The sequence below is a fragment of the Trachurus trachurus genome (genome assembly GCF_905171665.1).
Source record: "Trachurus trachurus genome assembly, chromosome: 19".
Taxonomy (NCBI): domain Eukaryota; kingdom Metazoa; phylum Chordata; class Actinopteri; order Carangiformes; family Carangidae; genus Trachurus; species Trachurus trachurus.
Genome location: NC_139913.1, coordinates 3,821,885 through 3,842,062, shown reverse-complemented (window position 1 = coordinate 3,842,062; position 20,178 = coordinate 3,821,885). Strand labels below are relative to the sequence as shown.

At 42.2% G+C, this 20,178-nt stretch overlaps 2 protein-coding genes across 2 annotated transcripts; both read left to right on the top strand.

Moving 5' to 3' along the window:
• Positions 1 to 269: 269 nt before the first annotated feature.
• On the top strand, positions 270 to 4,777 carry LOC311003088 (pituitary adenylate cyclase-activating polypeptide type I receptor-like; the record flags this gene model as incomplete). Its single annotated transcript, XM_083994773.1, has 11 exons — positions 270 to 323; positions 774 to 873; positions 1,952 to 2,067; positions 2,588 to 2,685; positions 2,763 to 2,895; positions 3,203 to 3,356; positions 3,518 to 3,582; positions 3,846 to 3,937; positions 4,024 to 4,153; positions 4,522 to 4,563; positions 4,673 to 4,777. 11 exons carry the CDS (start codon positions 270 to 272, stop codon positions 4,775 to 4,777), a joined length of 1,089 nt encoding a protein of 362 aa, XP_083850899.1.
• A 1,464-nt stretch (positions 4,778 to 6,241) lies between these two features.
• On the top strand, positions 6,242 to 17,313 carry LOC311002863 (S-adenosylmethionine synthase-like). Its single transcript, XM_083994426.1, has 9 exons — positions 6,242 to 6,583; positions 8,629 to 8,706; positions 9,929 to 10,051; positions 10,205 to 10,317; positions 10,960 to 11,103; positions 12,654 to 12,872; positions 15,315 to 15,497; positions 16,657 to 16,790; positions 16,891 to 17,313. The coding sequence occupies exons 1-9, from the start codon at positions 6,493 to 6,495 to the stop codon at positions 16,991 to 16,993; spliced, it is 1,188 nt and encodes a 395-aa protein (XP_083850552.1). The 5' UTR covers positions 6,242 to 6,492; the 3' UTR covers positions 16,994 to 17,313.
• Positions 17,314 to 20,178: the final 2,865 nt, after the last annotated feature.

The window sequence follows — 20,178 nt, the reverse complement described above, 5'->3', positions numbered from 1 at the left end:
AGCTGCTGTGACTTTAACTAAAATAAATATCTGTTAATGCACATGTTCAGAGTTCAGCCCGTCAACATCATCAATGATGCAGCAGAGTGGAGACACCGTGTATGTTGTTTGTCCTCACGAAAAGACGCTCAGGTGGTTTTCAGAACGAGACGTTTCACATCGGCTCAGAGAAGCTGAGGAGGAAACATAAAGACTTTAAAACCAGAGGATTTAGTTTTTTGAATTAAACGTGGATGAAGTTTTATTTGATGGACTTTAAGAGTAAAAGGATGGAGTTCAGTCTGATCGCTGCCGTCTGCACCGCCATCGTCTCAACACACCTGGTAGGCTACGTTCTCAAGGTTTCACGGAAATTATTGTCATAAAATGTTGCACAGAAATGCGATTAAACATTTTTTATTAATGCATCTGTCTTTATATTGACAGATGTGCAGAAAATGAAGCTGAATTTATTCCTGTTTGTGGATTTTTGCAGCATTTTTAAACTCACATCTGCAAATATCCGGTGATTTTAACACATTCACTGTATCAACTATTATCAATCAACTAATTTCTACTGTATCATCTTTATAGTAATCAATAATCCAGTAATAATTAAGCTCAAAGGTTAAGAGAAAATACCATTAAACACACAGGAAAAGGTTTAGGCTTAATTGCAGAATCTGAATTGTGCTCTAATGTCAGTGGATTAACAGAAGCAACTGACACTTTGTGATGTGCATATGGATCTGTGAGATTAATAGATTACATTAAAAGTTGATTCTGTGTCTCAGGTGAGTTCGACTCATCCCGACTGTCTCATCGTCCTTCACCTGCTGCAGAAAGAAGACGAGTGTAAAGTCCTGAAGGAGACGAGTCGCAATAAAACCTCAGGTACCTGTTCTGTTCACCTGCAGGACGGACAGTAGAGTCAGAGGGTCCTTCACAGTAGAATGGAGTAAAGTCTCTGTGTGTGTGTGTGTGTGTGTGTGTGTGTGTGTGTGTGTGTGTGTGTGTGTGTGTGTGTGTGTGTGTGTGTGTGTGAGACAGGTTGTGCGACGCAGTGGGACGGAGTGAGCTGTTGGCCCGACGCCTCTGAAGGCGACGTCGTCTCTGTCCAGTGTCCTGCTCTGCTGCTGAGACCGGGGACGTCTGCAGGTAGAGACGATGCTAATCAATAGTGTTTATTAATGCAAGTTGATTTTTAAAGGACAGAGAAAACAGGAGAATAACTCCTTTAAAAGGGATAGTTCAACATTTTGGCAAATTGGCCCATTGCCATAATCCCTATAGTCATAGCAGTAGGTTCGTTACCTTTAATTGTCGGTGCAAGCTGTTTTTAGAACGGCGGAGCAGAGCCGTGAGCTGCTCAGAGCTACGCTACGGAGGCTCATGGGATTTCTTGGTTCCCCTCATCAAACTCATCAAATACACAATCCAACAACTCCAAAACGCTCTGGTGGACAAGTTGTGACCTGCACATTCACCACGCTATGAGATAATAACACAACGTTACCACACAGAGTTGTTTTAGAGGGAAATTCATGCAAAACCACTGATGCGCGTTGCCTTCAGGGACAGTTTTTCATCAACAGTCTCTGTATTTCCCTCTAAAACAACTCTGTGTGGTAACGTTGTGTTATTATCTCATAGCGTGGTGAATGTGCAGCTCACAACTTGTCCACCAGAGCGTTGTGGAGTTGTTGGATTGTGTATTTGATGAGTTTGATGAGGGAAACCAAGAAATCCCATGAGCCTCTCTGTAAAGGATCAAATAAATTGCCTTTAATGTTAATTAATTTATGTGTTTAACATAAAACAAACAGAAAATTGAGGCTGAAATGTCACAGCTGGATCAGTTCTGTCTGATTATGTCTGAATGTAAACAGTGACACGTTCAGTGGTTTCACGTAAATGTGAAATATCATGTCACCGTTTTGTTTTATGTACTGTATGACCACTTCCTGTCCAGGTGCGGTCAGCAGGAAGTGCACAGAGCGTGGGTGGAGTCGCCCCGACCGCTCCTATCACCAGGCCTGTAACTCTGCAGCTACACAGCCGGAGGAGGAGGACGACGCGAGGACGGAGGTAAACGTGGATGAGGCGTTCACTGTCCCTCTTTGAGGTCTGAGGGGTGGGCATTGCCTAGGACCTCACGATACGATACGCATCACGATACTTGAGTCACGATACGATATGATATTGCGATATCCAAATGTTGCGATATATTGCGATATTCTACATAGTTCACTGAAAAATCCGAGTTGTACGTACATCAGATGATAGTGATAATTCATGGGACAAACTGAGTCAAAACAATGTAATTCAAATTATCCATGCCATTTTATTGTAACTATAGCCTACAAGCGCAAGTTACAACAACATTTGCATGAACAACACACTGTCTGAGGTAGCAGTACAGTGACACCTCGCAGAGCAGAGGTGTGGAAGTCGTACTGGATTTACGTCTGAAACATGATTTATTATTTGAAAGAAATCGATATATCAAAAAATCGATATTCAAATTTTGAATAACGATATCGTATCGCCGTATCGATATTTTTGCCCACCCCTAGGTCTGAGTGTGACGTTCAATGTCGTCCTGTAGAAAACCCACCTGGACGCGGTGAAGCTGATCTACAGCGTCGGCTACGGACTCTCTCTGGCCGCTCTGCTCGTCGCCGCTCTCGTCTTCTGCTGCTTCAGGTCAGTTTCCACATCGTGAACTCTGATCCGTGCACGTGAACACGCATGTGAGGTAAAACGTCTCTCCATCCCCCCAGGAAGCTGCTCTGCACTCGTAACCTCGTCCACCTCCACCTGTTCGCCTCCTTCATGCTCAGGAGTCTGTCCGTGTTCGTCAAAGACAGCGTGTTGTTCTCCGACCAGAGCACGGACCACTGCACCGTCTCCACGGTAACGGACCACACACCACAGGACACTGCCGTTTCCTTTGATGATTTGATCGATTAAATGTTCAGTTGATGAAATACCAATGCAGGAAAAAGTCTTTGAACGCCTCGTTTGGTTGAAAACACAAAGATTCAGTTCAGTGAAAAATGTATTTGTTTTTTGTCTCCGTCTCTAAATGTGTCCTCTTTGTCCTCCATGTTCTTTGTGTCTTTGAACGCCTCCACCTCTTCCTGTCCCCCTCCTGTGTCCCTGAACGTCTCATTGTCTTCGTCCTCCTCCTGTCCTCCTGTGTTCCTGTCCTCCTCTCCAGTGGAGGTGTCAGGCGGCCGTCTCCTTCTCCCACTTCAGCGTGGTGTCCAACTTCCTGTGGCTGCTGCTCGAGGCTCTGAACCTTCACACGCTGCTGCTCTTCAGCTTCACTCAGACCAGGAAGCTGCTGTGGATCTACACCTCCGTCGGCTGGGGTTCGCTGTTCCTGCTCCTCCTTCTTCATCTTCACCTTCATCCTAATCTGCTCCTCCTCCTTCATCTCCATCCACCTGATCTGCTCCTCCATCTTCATCTTCATCTCCATCATCCACCTGCTCCTCACTGCTCCACTGATTCACATCTACCTTCCTTACAGGAACTCCTGCTGTCACTGTGCTGATCTGGGCTCTGCTGAAGAAACATCTGGACGACGAAGGGTGGGTCAAAATATAAACGCATACAAATATCATTAAACAGCTGTTTAAATGTAGCTGTGCTGTCCTCAGGTGCTGGGACGACCTGGACAGTCGTCTGTGGTGGATCATTAAGACGCCCATCCTGCTCTGCATCTGCGTGAGAACCTCAGGACACAAACACACAAACAAAACGTTTTTATAGATTCATAATAAAATCTAAAAACTAGGGCTGGGACGATATGCAGAAAACATCAAAAATAAATCCACTGCTTGTTCTTGGACCTTCAGATCAACTTCCTGATGTTCCTCAACATCAGCAGGATCATCGCCCAGAAGACGAAGGCCACAGCTGTGACCCAGAGTGAGACACACCTGTACAGGTAACACACACACACAAACACACACTCAGGTTTGTCCCTGTTGGACAGTTTGACGTCCATCGATGCGTCCGTCCGTCCCTCTGCAGGACGCTGCTCCACTCCAGCCTCCTCCTCGTCCCTCTGTTCGGCCTCCACTACGTCGTCTTCGCTCTGTTCCCGGATCACGTGGGCGTCCGACCTCGACTCTACCTGGAGCTGGTTCTAGGCTCCTTCCAGGTGACGCCATCAATCAATAGATCAATACTAGATCAATTAACTATTCAGTTACTCAGTCATTTGGTTTATGAGATAAAGTAAAAACATTTTAGGAGAGGAGTTACTGCTCGTCTCTGTGACATATTGATAGTGAAGTACTCGTGTTGTGTTTGTTTTTTAACGAAAGACCCAACATTTAGTTTGATTGATTATTGAACCATTATTGATGTAAAATAGGCTATTACAGCTCAGATCTGCAGATTTTCTTCTCCATTATTCATTTAATCATGTTGTTGGACTTGTTTTGTGCGACTGTTGATCCAACACTTCTTGAATCAGAAGGAAAAACAGTAAATGTTGAGTAAATATTTGCTGTTTTGTCTGATCAGGGTTTTCTTGTGGCCGTGTTGTTCTGCTTCCTGAACGGAGAGGTGAGTTTATATTATACAAACAGTTAAAACCTCAGAGACTGTTTAGTTTAGTCAGAATTAAAAATGTATTATATATATATCACATTATCATATATTTTTGTTTGTTCAGGTGCAAACAGAGATCCGGAAGCTGCTGAGAAGCTGCCGACCCGAGACCAACAACATGAACATGAACATGAACATGAACCTGCCGACTCAGGAAGATGCTGCTTAAACTCACTGGTTCATTCTGTCACTTTGGTTCTTATTTGTTTTATCTTGACGACTTTAATATGAAACAAAACACTGAGCTCTTTAACTTCTTTAACTGTTTTACCTACACTTGACTTTCACTTCTTATAGAATCACTTTAAATGACCGTGCTGGTGTTTTTATCACTATTTAACTCTATATAATAAAGATATTTACACTCCAGTTTGTTTGTTTATTGCTGATCAAATTATTTACTTTACTGTCACCGTGTTGTTGCTGCAGCTTCAACAGATTCAGTTCATTACAGGAAGATGTTGAAGCTTCCACCTGTTTGTGTAAAACTCTGACATCTAGTGGCTGAAATACGACACTGCAGCTCAGAGACACGAAGACTCAACATGTGTTCACTGCAGCTCTGCAGCAGAATTTAACTCCACATGTCTCTACTCTATTGATTAATATTGATCATGTAAACTGTTTCTAGTCGTTTCTACATTAAACCAGACAGTTTGTAGTTCGTCTGCAAACTTTAAAGCCTCCAGAAAGAAGTTTTAACATCAACTAATGCAGACGCTGACACCGAGAGACTCTGAATTGATCGGATAATTCTATTTCAATCTATCTAATCTAATCTATATCTACTTATCACGTTTCCATTATGTTTCCAGCATCATTTTTTTTAATCCGAGCTGTGAAAACGTGGCTGTAGGAGCAGCTCTGTGGACTCGGCCACACAAAGACCTGAGGGGCCCCAGGTACAAAGACCCTCAGGGGCCTCTGGTATTATATTAAGACCCTGGGCATGAATTATTAATCTGTTGAGGAACTTGTTGTTGAACTTTATGAAACTAAAAAAGAACCACCAAGTGCAGGTCAGAGGAGGTGAGCTTGATGCACTGCAAAAACTCTAAATCTTACCAAGAATATTTGTCTTATTTCTAGTCAAAATGTCATTTCTAGTCAAAACAAATCTCATTATACTTAAAATAAGACTCATCACATTAAAAAGTAGCTTGTTTTTAGACACTTTTTTACTTCTTTCAAGCAGATTTTCACTTGAAATAATCTGATAGTGGAGCAAGTTTTTCTTTCTTCACAAAAAACTTGCTTTCACTGGCAGATTTTTCTACTTATTTCAAGTGAAAATTTGTTTCAAAACAAGTGAAAATTGTCTAAAAACAAGTAGATTTTTAGGTGGTGAGTCTTATTTTAAGTGGAAATAGATTAGTTTTGACCAGAAATGAGACATTTTGACAAGAAGAAATAAGACAAATATTCTTGGAAAGATTTTGAGTTGTTGCAGTGTGCGTTCAGCTCGTCCGTCCAGCACGGGAGGAGTTAAACAACTGTCACCAAGAAAGAAAAAAAAACGAACTGTGGGGTTCCCTCCCTCCTCTCCTCTGGGCTCTGAATGGTCTAAACCCACTGGTTCACATGGCTCCCTCCCCCCCGAGTGTGTGAGAGAGTGTGTGTGAGTGTGTGTGTGTGTGTGTGTGTGTGTGTGTTGTCTTTGCCTTATATAGTGCACAGTTATCCGGCTGCTCTGCCTTGGGGACGGAGAGATTAGGCTGCAGCCGAAGTCGAACCACACGACCACGTCTCTCCATCTTTGTTCCCTCTGTTTTGATAAGAAGAAGAAGACGAACAGAAGAACATCTCGTCCTGCAGCTCTCGTCTCTCTGCTCCTCACTAGTCTCCACCCAACAACTCCTCATCAAACCCACACACAGAGCAAAAATGAACGGCACTATGGACGGGAACTACGACCACGTTCTTCAGGACGGTTCCTTCATGTTTACGTCCGAGTCGGTGGGAGAGGGACACCCCGGTGAGTAGCTACGACCTCCTCTCCTCTCCTCTCCTCTCCTCTCCTCTCCTCTCCTCTCCGTCGGTGCAGCTGTTTGGGAACGAAGCCGGGGGAAACAAACAGGTCGCGGTGCGTTCAACACTTTTATGTCTCACTGATCATTGATGACTTTGAGGAATGTGCAGAATCCTGAACGCAGCACGGACGGAGCCACGGCTGCAGCAGGAGGGAGAAAAAAAGAAAAAAAAAAGTTAGAGGAAACTCTCTCTCAGCGCTGATCCCAGAGTTCGTTATCAAAGAGCAAATGTGGATTTTTTAGGATTTTTGCACCGTTGCACCACGAGTTCCCATGTTGCCCTGCTGCTTCTGCTGCTGCTGCTGCACAGCTGAGAGTCGACTGAAGTTTGAACAATGAGCTGAACAAGCTCCAAGTGATACAGCCTAGGACACAAAGTTGGATTAATATTATGAGACATTAAAGTTGTGTTGATGAGTCTCAGTCCAGAGTTCCCACTCTTTTAGCTCCATGTTTGGTCTCCACCGGCTCCTCTGCAGCTGCTTCATGCTCCACCATGTTCACCTGCTGCTCTCTGACAGATGTGTCTCTAAAAACATCTGCAGCCCAAAAATAACACTGTAAGAGAGGAGAGTTGAGTCAAAATCAACAAAAAGTTCATGCCAAAGCTCTGTAAAACTGCAGATTCTAGGGACGTCTTGACTATCTTGATTTAATGCTTCTAGTCTTTGATGTGTTTGTTGTTGTGTAGCTCCGCCTCCTACTGACATGAAACCAAAACAACATGTCAGCCACGTGGAACTTTTACTAATACACAGCCAGAAACGATCGATATCGGCCGATCACACTCATAGATGATCGGTATTGGCGGCAAAAGAAAAAAAAAACACGTCAAAACTCAAATACTAATTCACTTCAGTAGATCCCCCTGCTTTGAAAATATTGATTACAGAAGCTTAAAGGTGTTGAAGATAAACATCAAGTTTTTATAAAGATAATGAGGAGTTTTAATTGATGAACAATTGTCCACTAATACTGTACACTCGACCTATTCAAGACGAAGCTAAAAAGTATAAAACTCATTTTTAAAGGTTTTGCATGAAAAAAACTGAGAATTCAAGTTGATCTCAGTTGATAATAGTCCTTATGCATCATTCGCAGCTTTTATATTTATATATCTAACTTTTTACTCAACTTAAATGTTATTTAGCACATTTAAAAACAACCTCAGTTGCCCAAAGTGCTGCACAACATAAATATAATCCAGTGCCAGCAATATAAATAACAGTAGGAAAACATAAAATACCAGTTTACACAGCAAAAACAATCGGGTAAAGGTAAAATACTAATAATCCAGCACAATAACGGTGAAACAGTTAGCCTAGCATGCTAGAGCATCATTTAAATCACAACTTCCTGGCAGGATTTTCAAAATAAAACCAGGAGCAGGAACAGGAAGCAGATTGCAGATTGTGATTCTACAATAAAAGATTGTCACATGATCTTTTAGCCCGTGTGTGTGTGTGTGTGTGTGTGTGTGTGTACGGGCAGTTTAGGAATATAAAACACTGTGTTGTGTTGTCGACATGTGCGGGCGGCTCTATATTTATTAAAACGTAAACTCATGGCTCAGTCTGAGCTCATGGGCGATAGGAAATAAAAAAACAGCAGCGACGACGTCAACGATGTGATGCATGTGAGCTCAGGTGAAGCACAGGTGTGACCTCCATCTGCTGCAACACACACACACACACACACTGAACACAACCAGGTCAGTGTGTGTTGGTACAGTAGCTGATGACGCTGCGGTGCTTTGATGGTGTGGTGTTTCTCTGTGAGTGGTCGGCACGGCCGGGCGGCGCTCCAGAGTTATTCATAGGGCTGCAGCGGCTCCTAATAGGACGGATGTGTAGCTCTCTGATGCAGCGGTGAAATCTGAGCCCCGACTGGACAGGAATCTGAAGCTCACAGCAGCTGAAGGTCACACGAGGAAACGACCCCACTCACTCGTATTCAAAACCCTCTTCATTTTTTTTTTCTGATTTCCTAGATAAGATCTGTGATCAGATCAGTGACGCCGTGCTGGACGCTCACCTGAAACAAGACCCGGACGCCAAAGTGGGCTGTGGTGAGTAACGTGGGGGAAGTAATAAAATGGTTGACAAACTCATCTACCCGATTAAAAACTCAGGATTCGACTTGAAATCTAATTTAAAAAAAAAACTGGAATCAATTCCCGTCACAAACCTCAATAAACAGGGAAAAGTTGTGTGCAAATCGTATTACATTTATTAAAAGGTGGAAAACATATGATGCAACTTTCTACCTACATTATTATATAGGGCCACATGATATAAAAAAAACATTATATTGCAATAATATGGGCAGATGCTGTGATTTCTGCTTCATTAAGACAAAAAAATGTGTGATATTTGTTGGGCATATCCCTTTACTCCTTGAAAATCTGATTTATTTATCCCCCTATAGTGCACAATAATGTTGTTGTTATTGTGCAGCCTCATTATTGTATTATCTCAATAACTCATTAAACTATTCTAATTACTTTATGAAAGAGTTTATACCCCTTTACCTGCCCCTATGGAATAAGACAAGAAAACTAAACTGTAACAAGTCATTATCTGCATCAATATATTATTGATATTAGAGGACAAACCTTTCTATGAAGAATGAGGTTGTGACGTATGGAGCCGAATCATTTAAAATCCTTATTAAAGGGGGACATATTATTGAAATGTCACTTTTTGAAGGCTCTTTAACATATATTTGGCTGTTAATGTGAGAATTGACACAAAAAAAATCTGTAATTTTCAGGCTCCTGAGGTTAAAATCCATGTGGTTTTACCAGCTGTTCCCTCAGTTGTCTGACAATGATGTCATTAGTTAGTTCTAATTTGCATAACCCCACCACTACCTGTAAGTAAAGGGGGCGGGGCCTGGTGAGCAGCGGCTAATTTGCATTTAAAGGGACAGACACTGAAAGCAGCCGTTCTGAACAGGGCTGTTTAGGGCGGATGAAGAGAGCTGTGATGTTTGATCCTTAGGGGATTTTGACCGAAACATGTCACAGACATGTCTTTAAGACACCGGGGAACTATTTTAATTTGTGGAAAAGAGGCAGAATATGTCTCCTTTAATGGCAGAAATACATTGAAGTGCCTTTGGTTGCTTGTGCAGCCGTGTTGCTGATGTTGTACCTTCTGGGAAATGTTGTGAAAGCACAAAACGGAGACATAAGACTAAATTAAAAAGGACATTGACCACAACATGTCCTCTATTCCTCTGTCTTCTATTCCTCTGTCCCTCTGTTCCCCTGTGTCGTCCTGTCACAGAGACGGTGTGTAAGACGGGCATGGTGCTGCTCTGCGGTGAGATCACGTCCCGGGCCAACGTGGACTACCAGGCCGTGGTGAGAGAAACCATCCGACACATCGGCTACGACAGCTCAGAGAAAGGTGACTGGACTTTCCTCTTCACGTTGTGTGTCTGTGTCTGTGTCTGTGTGTGTGTGTGTCTGTGTCTGTGTCTGTGTGTGTGTGTGTGTGTTTGAGATCGACATGTTGGTTGGACCGAGTCGTGACCGTGTCTTCTCCTTCGTCTCTGTCCAGGCTTCGACTATAAGACCTGTAACGTCCTCGTGGCTCTGGAGCAGCAGTCGCCCGACATCGCACAGGGAGTTCACGTCGACCGACTGGAGAACGACATCGGAGCTGGAGACCAGGTCCAACACACAGACACACAACAACACAACACAACATACAACACACACCGTCTCTATGTTTGTGTTGATCCTGAGTGGGGATGTCACGATTACTTGTTTTCACAATTAATCGCGGTATTAAACGCCACAATTACTTAATCGTAAAGATTCCTAAATACCGTCACTTCCCAAAAAAGATGATGTCGGAACCGTATCAGCAGATGTGCAGCCAAAATAAAGGTAAATGCACAGATACTGGTCCATTTAACTAACGTAACATTGAATTGATAGGAATTTAAATGTTAGCGTGTCATTTGTATTAAAAAACAACAACAAAATAAAACAAAAAACGATTAAAATAAACATAAACATTTGGTATAGATGACAATTTATGACCTGAATATTTCAAACCCTTCCTGTGGGGGATTAATAATTGGTCATATATTATTAGATACTTGAAATATTTTGTGTAAACAATGAATAACGTAATTATATTTTGACTATATTTGATTTTACACATTCATAGTGTTGTGAAATTAATTAGTGCATAATAATCGTGATAATCGGAACACCGTGGTTATTTTTCTGACAATAATCGTGCCAAGAAAATTTGTAATCGTGACATCCCTAGTCCTGACTGTGTGTGTGTGTGTGTGTCTGCAGGGTCTGATGTTCGGATACGCCACAGACGAGACGGAGGAGTGTATGCCGCTCACCATCGTCCTCGCCCACAAACTCAACGCCAAGATGGCCGAGCTGAGACGGAACGGGACCGTCCCCTGGCTCCGCCCCGACTCCAAGACACAGGTGAGGTCGAGGTTCACAACACAACCACTGCATCATCACGCCACCGCGCCGACATAGAGGCCAACACGTCTTCTCAGTTCTCACTAAACCTGTGAGTTTCCCAAGTTCAGGTGTTTTAAATTATTTTTAATGGGTCTTGTATCAAACTAAAATGTTGGTTTAGATCTATATATCAGGTTCTGATGAACTGCAAAGTGAATTGGAGCCAGAATATGCAAATATGTGTCAAAAAAATGTCTGACATCCCATATCTGACGAAGGTACGGTGGCCCGGAGGGATCAACTCACATGCAAAGATAAAAAAAAACGTGCTACAAATTCACAAAACAACTTGATCGACTTGACAACACAACAGCAGCGTTTCCAGGGGACACAAAACAGTGACGGACCGTTCTGTTTGTTTGATTTATGATGAAGTCTATAACCAATAATTCAGATATTGTTGCCAATATTTAAAGGGATAGTTAAACATTTTAGCAAATTGGCCCATTGCCATAATCCCTATAGTTTTAGGAGAAGGTTTGTTATCTTTAATTGGCAAATGCAGAGACTGCTTGATGAAAAACTGTCCCTTGAAAAACTGTCCCTGAAGGCAACGCGCATCAGTGGTTTAGCATGAATTTCCCTCTAAAACAACTCTGTCTGGTAACGTTGTGTTATTATCTCATAGCGTGGTGAATGTGCAGGTCACAACTTGTCCACCAGAGCGTTGTGGAGTTGTTGGATTGTGTATTTGATGAGTTTGATGAGGGAAACCAAGAAATCCCATAATGAGCCTCCGTAGCGTAGCTCTGAGCAGCTCACGGCTCTGCTCCGCCGTTCTAAAAACAGCTTGCACCGACAATTAAATAAAGGTAACGAACCTACTGCTATGACTATAGGGGTTATGGCAATGGGCCAATTTGCCAAAATGTTGAACCATTCTGTCATTGTGAAACTTTGTGCTAATATCTTACTTTGTTTTCCGAATTTATTACACCACATTTCTGTCTTCGCATGTATTTTCCAAGTTGTAGTTGTATTGATGCCTCTGGGCCACCGTACAGGATCTGTAGAGCTGTTATAACTGTGTCTACACTGATCCCAGAGCAGTAGCTGCTCAGTTCCCTGAAATATTAATACTCTCCTTAAAATTCATACAAATCATTAAGAATAAAAATGATCTTTAAATTCAGGGACTCGTTTCCTCCTCCTCCGTCTTCATAGTCTAATCTTCACTCACTACTAAGTAGGACAGTGATCACGTCCTGCAGAATGTGCTTACCAGCAAACACAGACCGGTCCACGCTGGTATGCAACATCTGAGCCGCCTTCGACAGCAACACACACACACACACACACACACACACACACACAGCACTGACAGCACTGACACACACATATCAAACCTTAGAGTTCACTGCACACGTGAGCTGGATTTCACCAGAGCTCCAAGTGTGAAAACTCAGACTCGAGGAGAGGAAAATGAAATGTTTAAATTATAATATAAATATCCAGTAATAACAATAACACTGTGTTCTTGTGACTCCGCCCCCCTCCTCGTCTCCCAGGTGACCGTTCACTACCTGCAGGAGAACGGCGCGGTGATCCCGACGCGCGTGCACACGGTGGTGATCTCGGTGCAGCACGACGACTACGTGAGTCTGGAGGAGCAGAAGGAGGTGCTGAAGGAGAAGGTCATCAAGGCCGTGGTGCCGTCCCGTTACCTGGACGACGACACCATCTACCACCTGCAGCCCAGCGGCCGCTTCGTCATCGGGGGGCCGCAGGTAGGACCAGCTGCTGCCACGGCAACGCAACGCTTACCGAGGTCATAAAAACCAGCGCGGATCAGGAGTTGAACCAGATTTGAACCAAAGTTGAACTGGATTTGAGCTGGAATTTAACCAAAGTTAAAAAGTCAAAATATGGTTTGACTTTTTAATTCTGCTTTCCTAGCGCCCCATGTTTTTTAGTTTTTCTTTTCTTTTCCCTTTTTAGTGTTTACTTGAACTTAATTCATCTGTACCAGTTCTCTTCTTTTGTCTCGCTTTCTTTTCTCACCTCTTTTCGTTTATTTATTTATTTATTTATTTATTTAGTGTTGTTATTATTACTACTACTACTACTTTTATTTTTACTATTAACAGCAGTTGAGCCAGAGTTGAACCAAAGTTGAACCAGAGTGGAGCCAAAATTGAACAGGAGTTGAGCCGGGGTTGAAGTTTGTTCAAGTTGTCAAAGTTGAAGAGTTTAGTCATGTTATATTTCAAAAGGTTTGATGTTTTGACCGTTTCATCATCGGTTGATCAGACACAGAGCTCTAAACTACTTTGTAACTGAATCTATTGGTTCATTAATTAGGCCTATTGGTTGATTAATTATTAGCTGATTCACAGCCAGGAATTGTAACAAATCATTTTATCAAAGAAAAATGACAAAATATAAAGATTTTCTAATATTAATTTTCTTATATTTTACTGCTTGAATTAATAATCAATGCTTTGCTAAATGATCATAGGACTCAATAATAAAGTTCACGCTGCTGTTTGAAGGAGCTCTGAATGAAACCAGAACAGTAAAACCAGAAATCAAAACAGACTCTCTCTGCTTCACATGCAATGCAAATGCAGTATATAAACAGGAATTAAAATAAAAACAACAACAGACTTGTTCGATAGCCTACTGACTTTGCATGGAAACAACAACAGACTCACTGTGACCTCGAGACACAAACAAACAACATGACTGTACCAGCAGCAGCAGCAGGTGCAGATACACAGAAGCTCAAAAACACCAATAATCAACTATTACGGTATTACACACAGTTTAGCCTACTGAATAGCAACACGTGTGTGCACATACACACTGACTGAGCCACAGGTAGCTGTTGTTACTCACATTATATTAGCCTACCTTCTATATTATAGACCTATTATATTATATCACCTTCGCTGGAGCTCAGTGCCGGTGAACTCAGGTGAAGAGAACAGAGCTCCATGATGATGGATGAGGAGTAGGAGGAGGAGGAGGAGGAAGAAGAAGCTCCGTCTCGTTCACCTGCTGCTTCCAACACACCTGGTGCAGCAGAGCGGAAGTGTCCGGCTGTAGTTTCCATAGTAGTTTCCGTCCGTTCCCGCCATGAACACACGAGTTACCGCGCGAATGAGCCAATCGCTGTGAAGCTGCTGAAAACAACCGGAAACGACTCATTTCTAAACCGGAACTATCAGAATCCTTTCACAATAAGGTCCGCAAGTCTTGAACAAGGATTGTAGACATAAAGTCTATGATTATATTCCTTTTTATTTAAAGTAACACATATAATTTTAATAATAGAGTGAAATTTGTTTTATAAAAAGAAAAAAAAATTCAAATATAGATTTTAAACAAACAACAACAACAAAAAACCTTTTCATTTCAATTTTTATTTGCTTTTGGTTTATTATGCTGTTTGACCTCCATGTAAAAAACAGGACATTTTACTTTTTACCTGTAAACTTACATTTAACATTTTTAAAATTTAGTTGTAAGATTAAAGGGATAACGAGGAGTTTGTGTTTGGTTATAGAAAAGTCTCATAAATGTGGATGAATCTACGTTACCACTTGTTAATGGGCCCATTTTCGATAAATATATCGTTTTGTCTTTAAAGGTGTACAGAAAAGAAAATTGAATTTGAGCCCACTTTGGGTCATAAAATTAATGTGATAACTCATCTTTCAGATGATGTAGGCCAAACTTTGTGCAAAATTTTTGAGTAAATCCGGGATGAAAGTGTGTATTTTTTTTTTCGCATTGGATAATGCAGGCGCACGGATTATACGTCAGCCTGTACACGATTCACCAGCCACTGATATTGGATCCGTCATCCGTCATTCAAACGTCTGAGACATGCACACACACACGGAGCTCGGGCTCGCCCCAAGCTTTGAATATCCCGCCCGCTCGATAACGACCAATCAAATTAGTTTTCCTCACTCGGGTAAACTCGTGTTGCAGCTCGTGACAACTCGGCGCGACAAACAGGACAAACGGCCATTTCTGTACACCTTTAACGTTATTTTGTTATTGGTGGAACTGCTGGGCAAAAATTTCACCGTGCGCGCAGAGGCTCATGGGAAATGTAGTGTGAAAAAACACTTCGCTTTCCAAAACTCCTCGTTGTCCCTTTAAAAGAATAACGCCTTACAAAGAAACTCTCTCTGACTCATGTTGTGGTTCTCTTGCAGGGCGACGCTGGAGTGACGGGCAGGAAGATCATCGTGGACACCTATGGCGGTTGGGGGGCCCACGGCGGCGGCGCCTTCTCCGGGAAGGACTACACCAAGGTGGACCGGTCGGCTGCCTACGCCGCCCGCTGGGTGGCCAAGTCTCTGGTGAAGGCCAAACTCTGCAGGAGGGTCCTGGTGCAGGTGAGACACACCACACACAACAACTCAACTCAACTACAGTATAATGATCCCACTGAGTTTAAGGCTTCAACTTCCTTTTCTTCCTTTTAATGTGGCAGTGTTGTGCAGCTTCTATAGACATGTTGTGTTGCTTTAATGCACAAAACTATCACATAGTGTGTTGTTATCAGTTTGATTTAGCCGACAATGCTAAGGACAACTATAGATTTCTGACTTGTTACCAACTGAGATGGGAAGTTTCAGGTTTATTTTTGCCCTTTATCCCCTTGAGGGCCCCAAATAGTCCCTTGTTTTGGTTTCTCCTGATGTTACTTAAAGGGATACTTCACCCAAAATCGTCCAAAACACACACTATGAAACATCCAGATACCTCCATACTGCTCGTCTGTACTGACCCAAGTGTCCTGAAGCTGCCACATAAAAAAGTTGTTCAGAAAAAATTAATGTGATCTCTGTTTTTAGCCTTGTTGTAGCAGTAGCTCCCAGTGGCTCTGTTGATGTTTGTGCACATGCATGCACGAGATTTGCTGCGAGATGTTCGTTTGTCGTTGTAAACCATTGGATGTGTGGTGTAAGCAAGGAAGAGCATCTCGCGCAGCAACTGGGAGCATGAATTATCGATTTAGAAATATCAGGAGAAACCAAAACAAGGATTATTTGGGGCTCTAAGGGGGGAAAACGCTGTTGTGGACAAGTTGTGACCTGCACATTCACCACACCATGAGATAATAACAGAACGCTACCAGACAGAGTCGTTTTAGAGGGAAATTCATGCAAAACAGCTGATGCACGTTGCCTTCAGGGACAGTTTTTCATCAAGCAGTCTCTGTATTTCCCTCTAAAACAACTCTGTCTGGTAACGTTGTGTTATTATCTCATAGTGTGGTGAATGTGCAGGTCACAACTTGTCCACCAGAGCGTTGTGGAGTTGTTGGATTGTGTATTTGATGAGTTTGATGAGGGAAACCAAGAAATCCCATCAGCCTCCGTAGCGTAGCTCTGAGCAGCTCACGGCTCTGCTCCGCCGTTCTAAAAACAGCTTGCACCGACAATTAAAGGTAACGAACCTAATGCTACAGTATGACTATAGGGATTATGGCAATGGGCCAATTTGCCAAAATGTTGAACTATCCCTTTAACCCTCGTCTTTTACTTCCAGGTGGCCTATGCGATCGGCGTGGCTCACCCTCTCTCCATCTCCCTCTTCACCTACGGCTCCTCCCACAAGACGGAGATGGAGCTGCTGCAGGTCGTCAACAAGAACTTTGACCTCCGGCCCGGCGTCATTGTCAGGTCAGCAGCAGCGCCAACGAAGATTACGACACTTCATCTCACTCCTGCAAAATCTTCAAAAAAAAATCTGAACCTCTCTGTTTGTTTGGCCTTTTTATAGCGACCTGGACCTGAAGAGACCAATCTACCAGAAGACGGCCTGCTACGGACACTTTGGCAGGAAGGACTTTCCCTGGGAAGTCCCAAAGAACCTGAACTACTAGTTTTATCTACTGCATGTACAAGTGTGTAAGTGTGAGAGAGTGTGTGTATGAGTGCGTATGTATGGGAGTGTGTGTGACAGCTGTCCTCGTGCTTGTGTAACCCGGTAAGAGAAAGGCAGCTGCTAGTGAACAGGGATGGGCCAGGGTTGGGCTGAGGATCATCTCTGGTCCTGCAACTGGGCACACTGCAAAAACTCAAAATCTTACCAAGAATATTTGTCTTATTTCTAGTCAAAATTTAATTTCTAGTCAAAACAAATCTGATCATACTTAAAATAAGACTCATCACATTAAAAAGTAGCTTGTTTTTAGACACTTTTTTTTACTTCTTTCAAGCATATTTTTACTTGAAATAAGTAGAAAAATCTGACAGTGGAGCAAGTTTTTCTTTCTTATTACAAGCACAAAAAACTTGCTTTGACTGACAGATTTTTCTACTTATTTCAAGTGAAATTTTGTTTGAAACAAATGGAAATTATCTAAAAACAAGTTAATTTTTAGGTGATGGTTCTTATTTTGAGTGAAAAGAGATTAGTTTAGACTAGAAATGAGACATTTTGACAAGAAATAAGACGAATATTCTTGGAAAGATTTTGAGCTTTTGCAGTGCATGAAGGAGGGAGAAAGGAGGGAGGAGGAGGAGGAGGAGGGAGGAGGGAGGTGGTAGTGGGTTCATATGTAATTTATGACTCTTCAGCCCCCTCAATAGTAACAAGAAACATGAGCGAGCTGTTTGGTATTTCTGTCCCGTAGTCGCAGCTGCAGGCTGAATGACCAAATCTGACCAGAGATCAGCCACCAACCAACACTTCAACAGAGACATTTCACCGTCATGTCTTAAGAACAATCTGAACTGAACTGTACAGACAGTGTTTTTATATCTGGAGTTGAACTGGAGGAAATCTGTAGCCTGAATATGCAAATATGCAAATTAATTCCCCCCTTTTACTTTGTTATTTCTTTGGTTTGAGACTTTATTTTATTAAAAGAGTAAGAGAGTTCATTTCAAAACCTGCAGACACTTCACCTCCACAATTCACAAAACACCTGAGCTTTGTCTTTTGTTTTCAAAAGCTGTCATAATAAAAAGTCCATATGTTTTGAAGGGCTGAAACTATCTCAGCTCTAGTAACGATAACAACATCCGAAGAGAGGAGGGGGAGGAGGCTCTGAGCCGCTCTTCTGATTGGCTGACTGTTTTCTAACTGATCAAATGAAAAAAATAGAGCAGATTTCAGAATAAAACGCCCAGAGAAACCAAATCCTGCAGCCCAGGTGGTGGTGGTGAGGGGGCGGGGCTTGGTGTGACTGACTGCTGTGACATCACAAAGTGACAGGAAGTCCTGACGGCTGGTTTTAAGGCTCAGTTTTCTGAATACAGGCTGTGTGCTTTAATACAAACATCTACCTTTAGTTTAGGGAGCTTTAAACACTGTGAACCTGCAAACACTTGATTCTCCACCAAAGCAGACAACATCTAATATAAAGCCTTAAAGATCTTTAATGATCCGTTCACTCCAGTAGCCGACAATCGTTTTTTTTTTCTAATAGTTTTATTTTTCTAAAATAAATCAACACCTGCAGACACTTAATCTACGCAAGACTGAAATCCTTAAAGAGTCTTAACTTTAGTTTCCAGAGGTCTAAAGATACATGAACCTTTACTTTCTATATATATATATATATATAAATATATCATATTTCCTGTCTCTGTCACGTGAGTGGTTGTATGAGTCCGGCTGCTGGTTTAGTGTCTGCAGGACGACGTGAAGCTTTAAAGTAGAAAGTCTTGATAGGTTTGTAGGTTTTAGATTTTAGTTCTGTTGTTGTTCTTGTTTAGTTTTTTGACTAGAAACTGTCTTTTCCCTGAGATGAAGCTGCTGTTTCTCAGTTTTCACGTCATCAGGGAGATTTTCTTCAAACACCTGCAGACAAACAGAGACGAGGTGAAATGTCCCAAAGAAGAGGAGGAGGAAGAAGAAAAAAGAAAAAGAAAACTGTGAATCTACGACTTCTCGTTCTGTTCATGATGTAAATATGATTTTTAAACAATAAAACCTTTTACCAACAGAGTGCGTTCTGTTTCATGATCAATGAAAAAACCCAATCGTGAATTATTTAAAATCTTATTTGCTTTAATTTGCTGCTTTTTTTTTTTTTTAAACATTTTTTATAACACTCTCTGTTTATACGTTCACTCCCCTCGTCTGTTTGGTCCCATAGAAGCTGTAACACGTCACCGTTACTGTTTAAAGACATAGAACAAAATATACAACAGAGCTTATTTGGACAGAATATGAGACACAACGAAGTTTCTGTGGAAAAGATACAAAAAAAAAAAAAACTCCAACAATTAGAAGCACTTAGAAATCAAACACATTATTCTTGGCACTCGTCGACCGTCCACCTATTGTCAGAGCAGAGGGGTTCTTTTTTTTTTTTTTTTGGAAAACTTCACCTTACTGTTGAGGTAAAGAGCCAAAAAACTGATTATGTAACAAAACTTCCTGAGAGTGGGAACAACGTGGAGCTCGATGTCCGAAAGAACGTCCAAACATGAAAACACGACAGCGGTGGCGGTGGCGCACGTGGAGGAAGAGGAGGAAGAGGAGGAAGAGGCACTTCCTGGACGTTCAGGCTGATGAAAGGCCGATTGTTTCAATAAGAGACTTGTTAGGATAAGGGATAGTTCAAAATTTTGGCAAATTGGCCCATTGCCATAATCCCTATAGTCATAGCAGTAGGTTCGTTACCTTTAATTGTCGGTGCAAGCTGTTTTTAGAACGGTGGAGCAGAGCCGTGAGCTGCTCAGAGCTACGCTATGGAGGCTCGTGGGATTTCTTGGTTTCCCTCATCAAACTCATCAAATACACAATCCAACAACTCCACAACGCTCTGGTGGACAAGTTGTGACCTGCACATTCACCACGCTATGAGATAATAACACAACGTTACCACACAGAGTTGTTTTAGAGGGAAATTCATGCAAAACCACTGATGCACGTTGCCTTCAGGGACAGTTTTTCATCAAGCAGTCTCTGTACTTCCCTCTAAAACAACTCTGTCTGGTAACGTTGTGTTATTATCTCATAGCGTGGTGAATGTGCAGGTCACAACTTGTCCACCAGAGCGTTGTGGTGTTGTTGGATTGTGTATTTGATGACTTTGAAACCAAGAAATCCCAT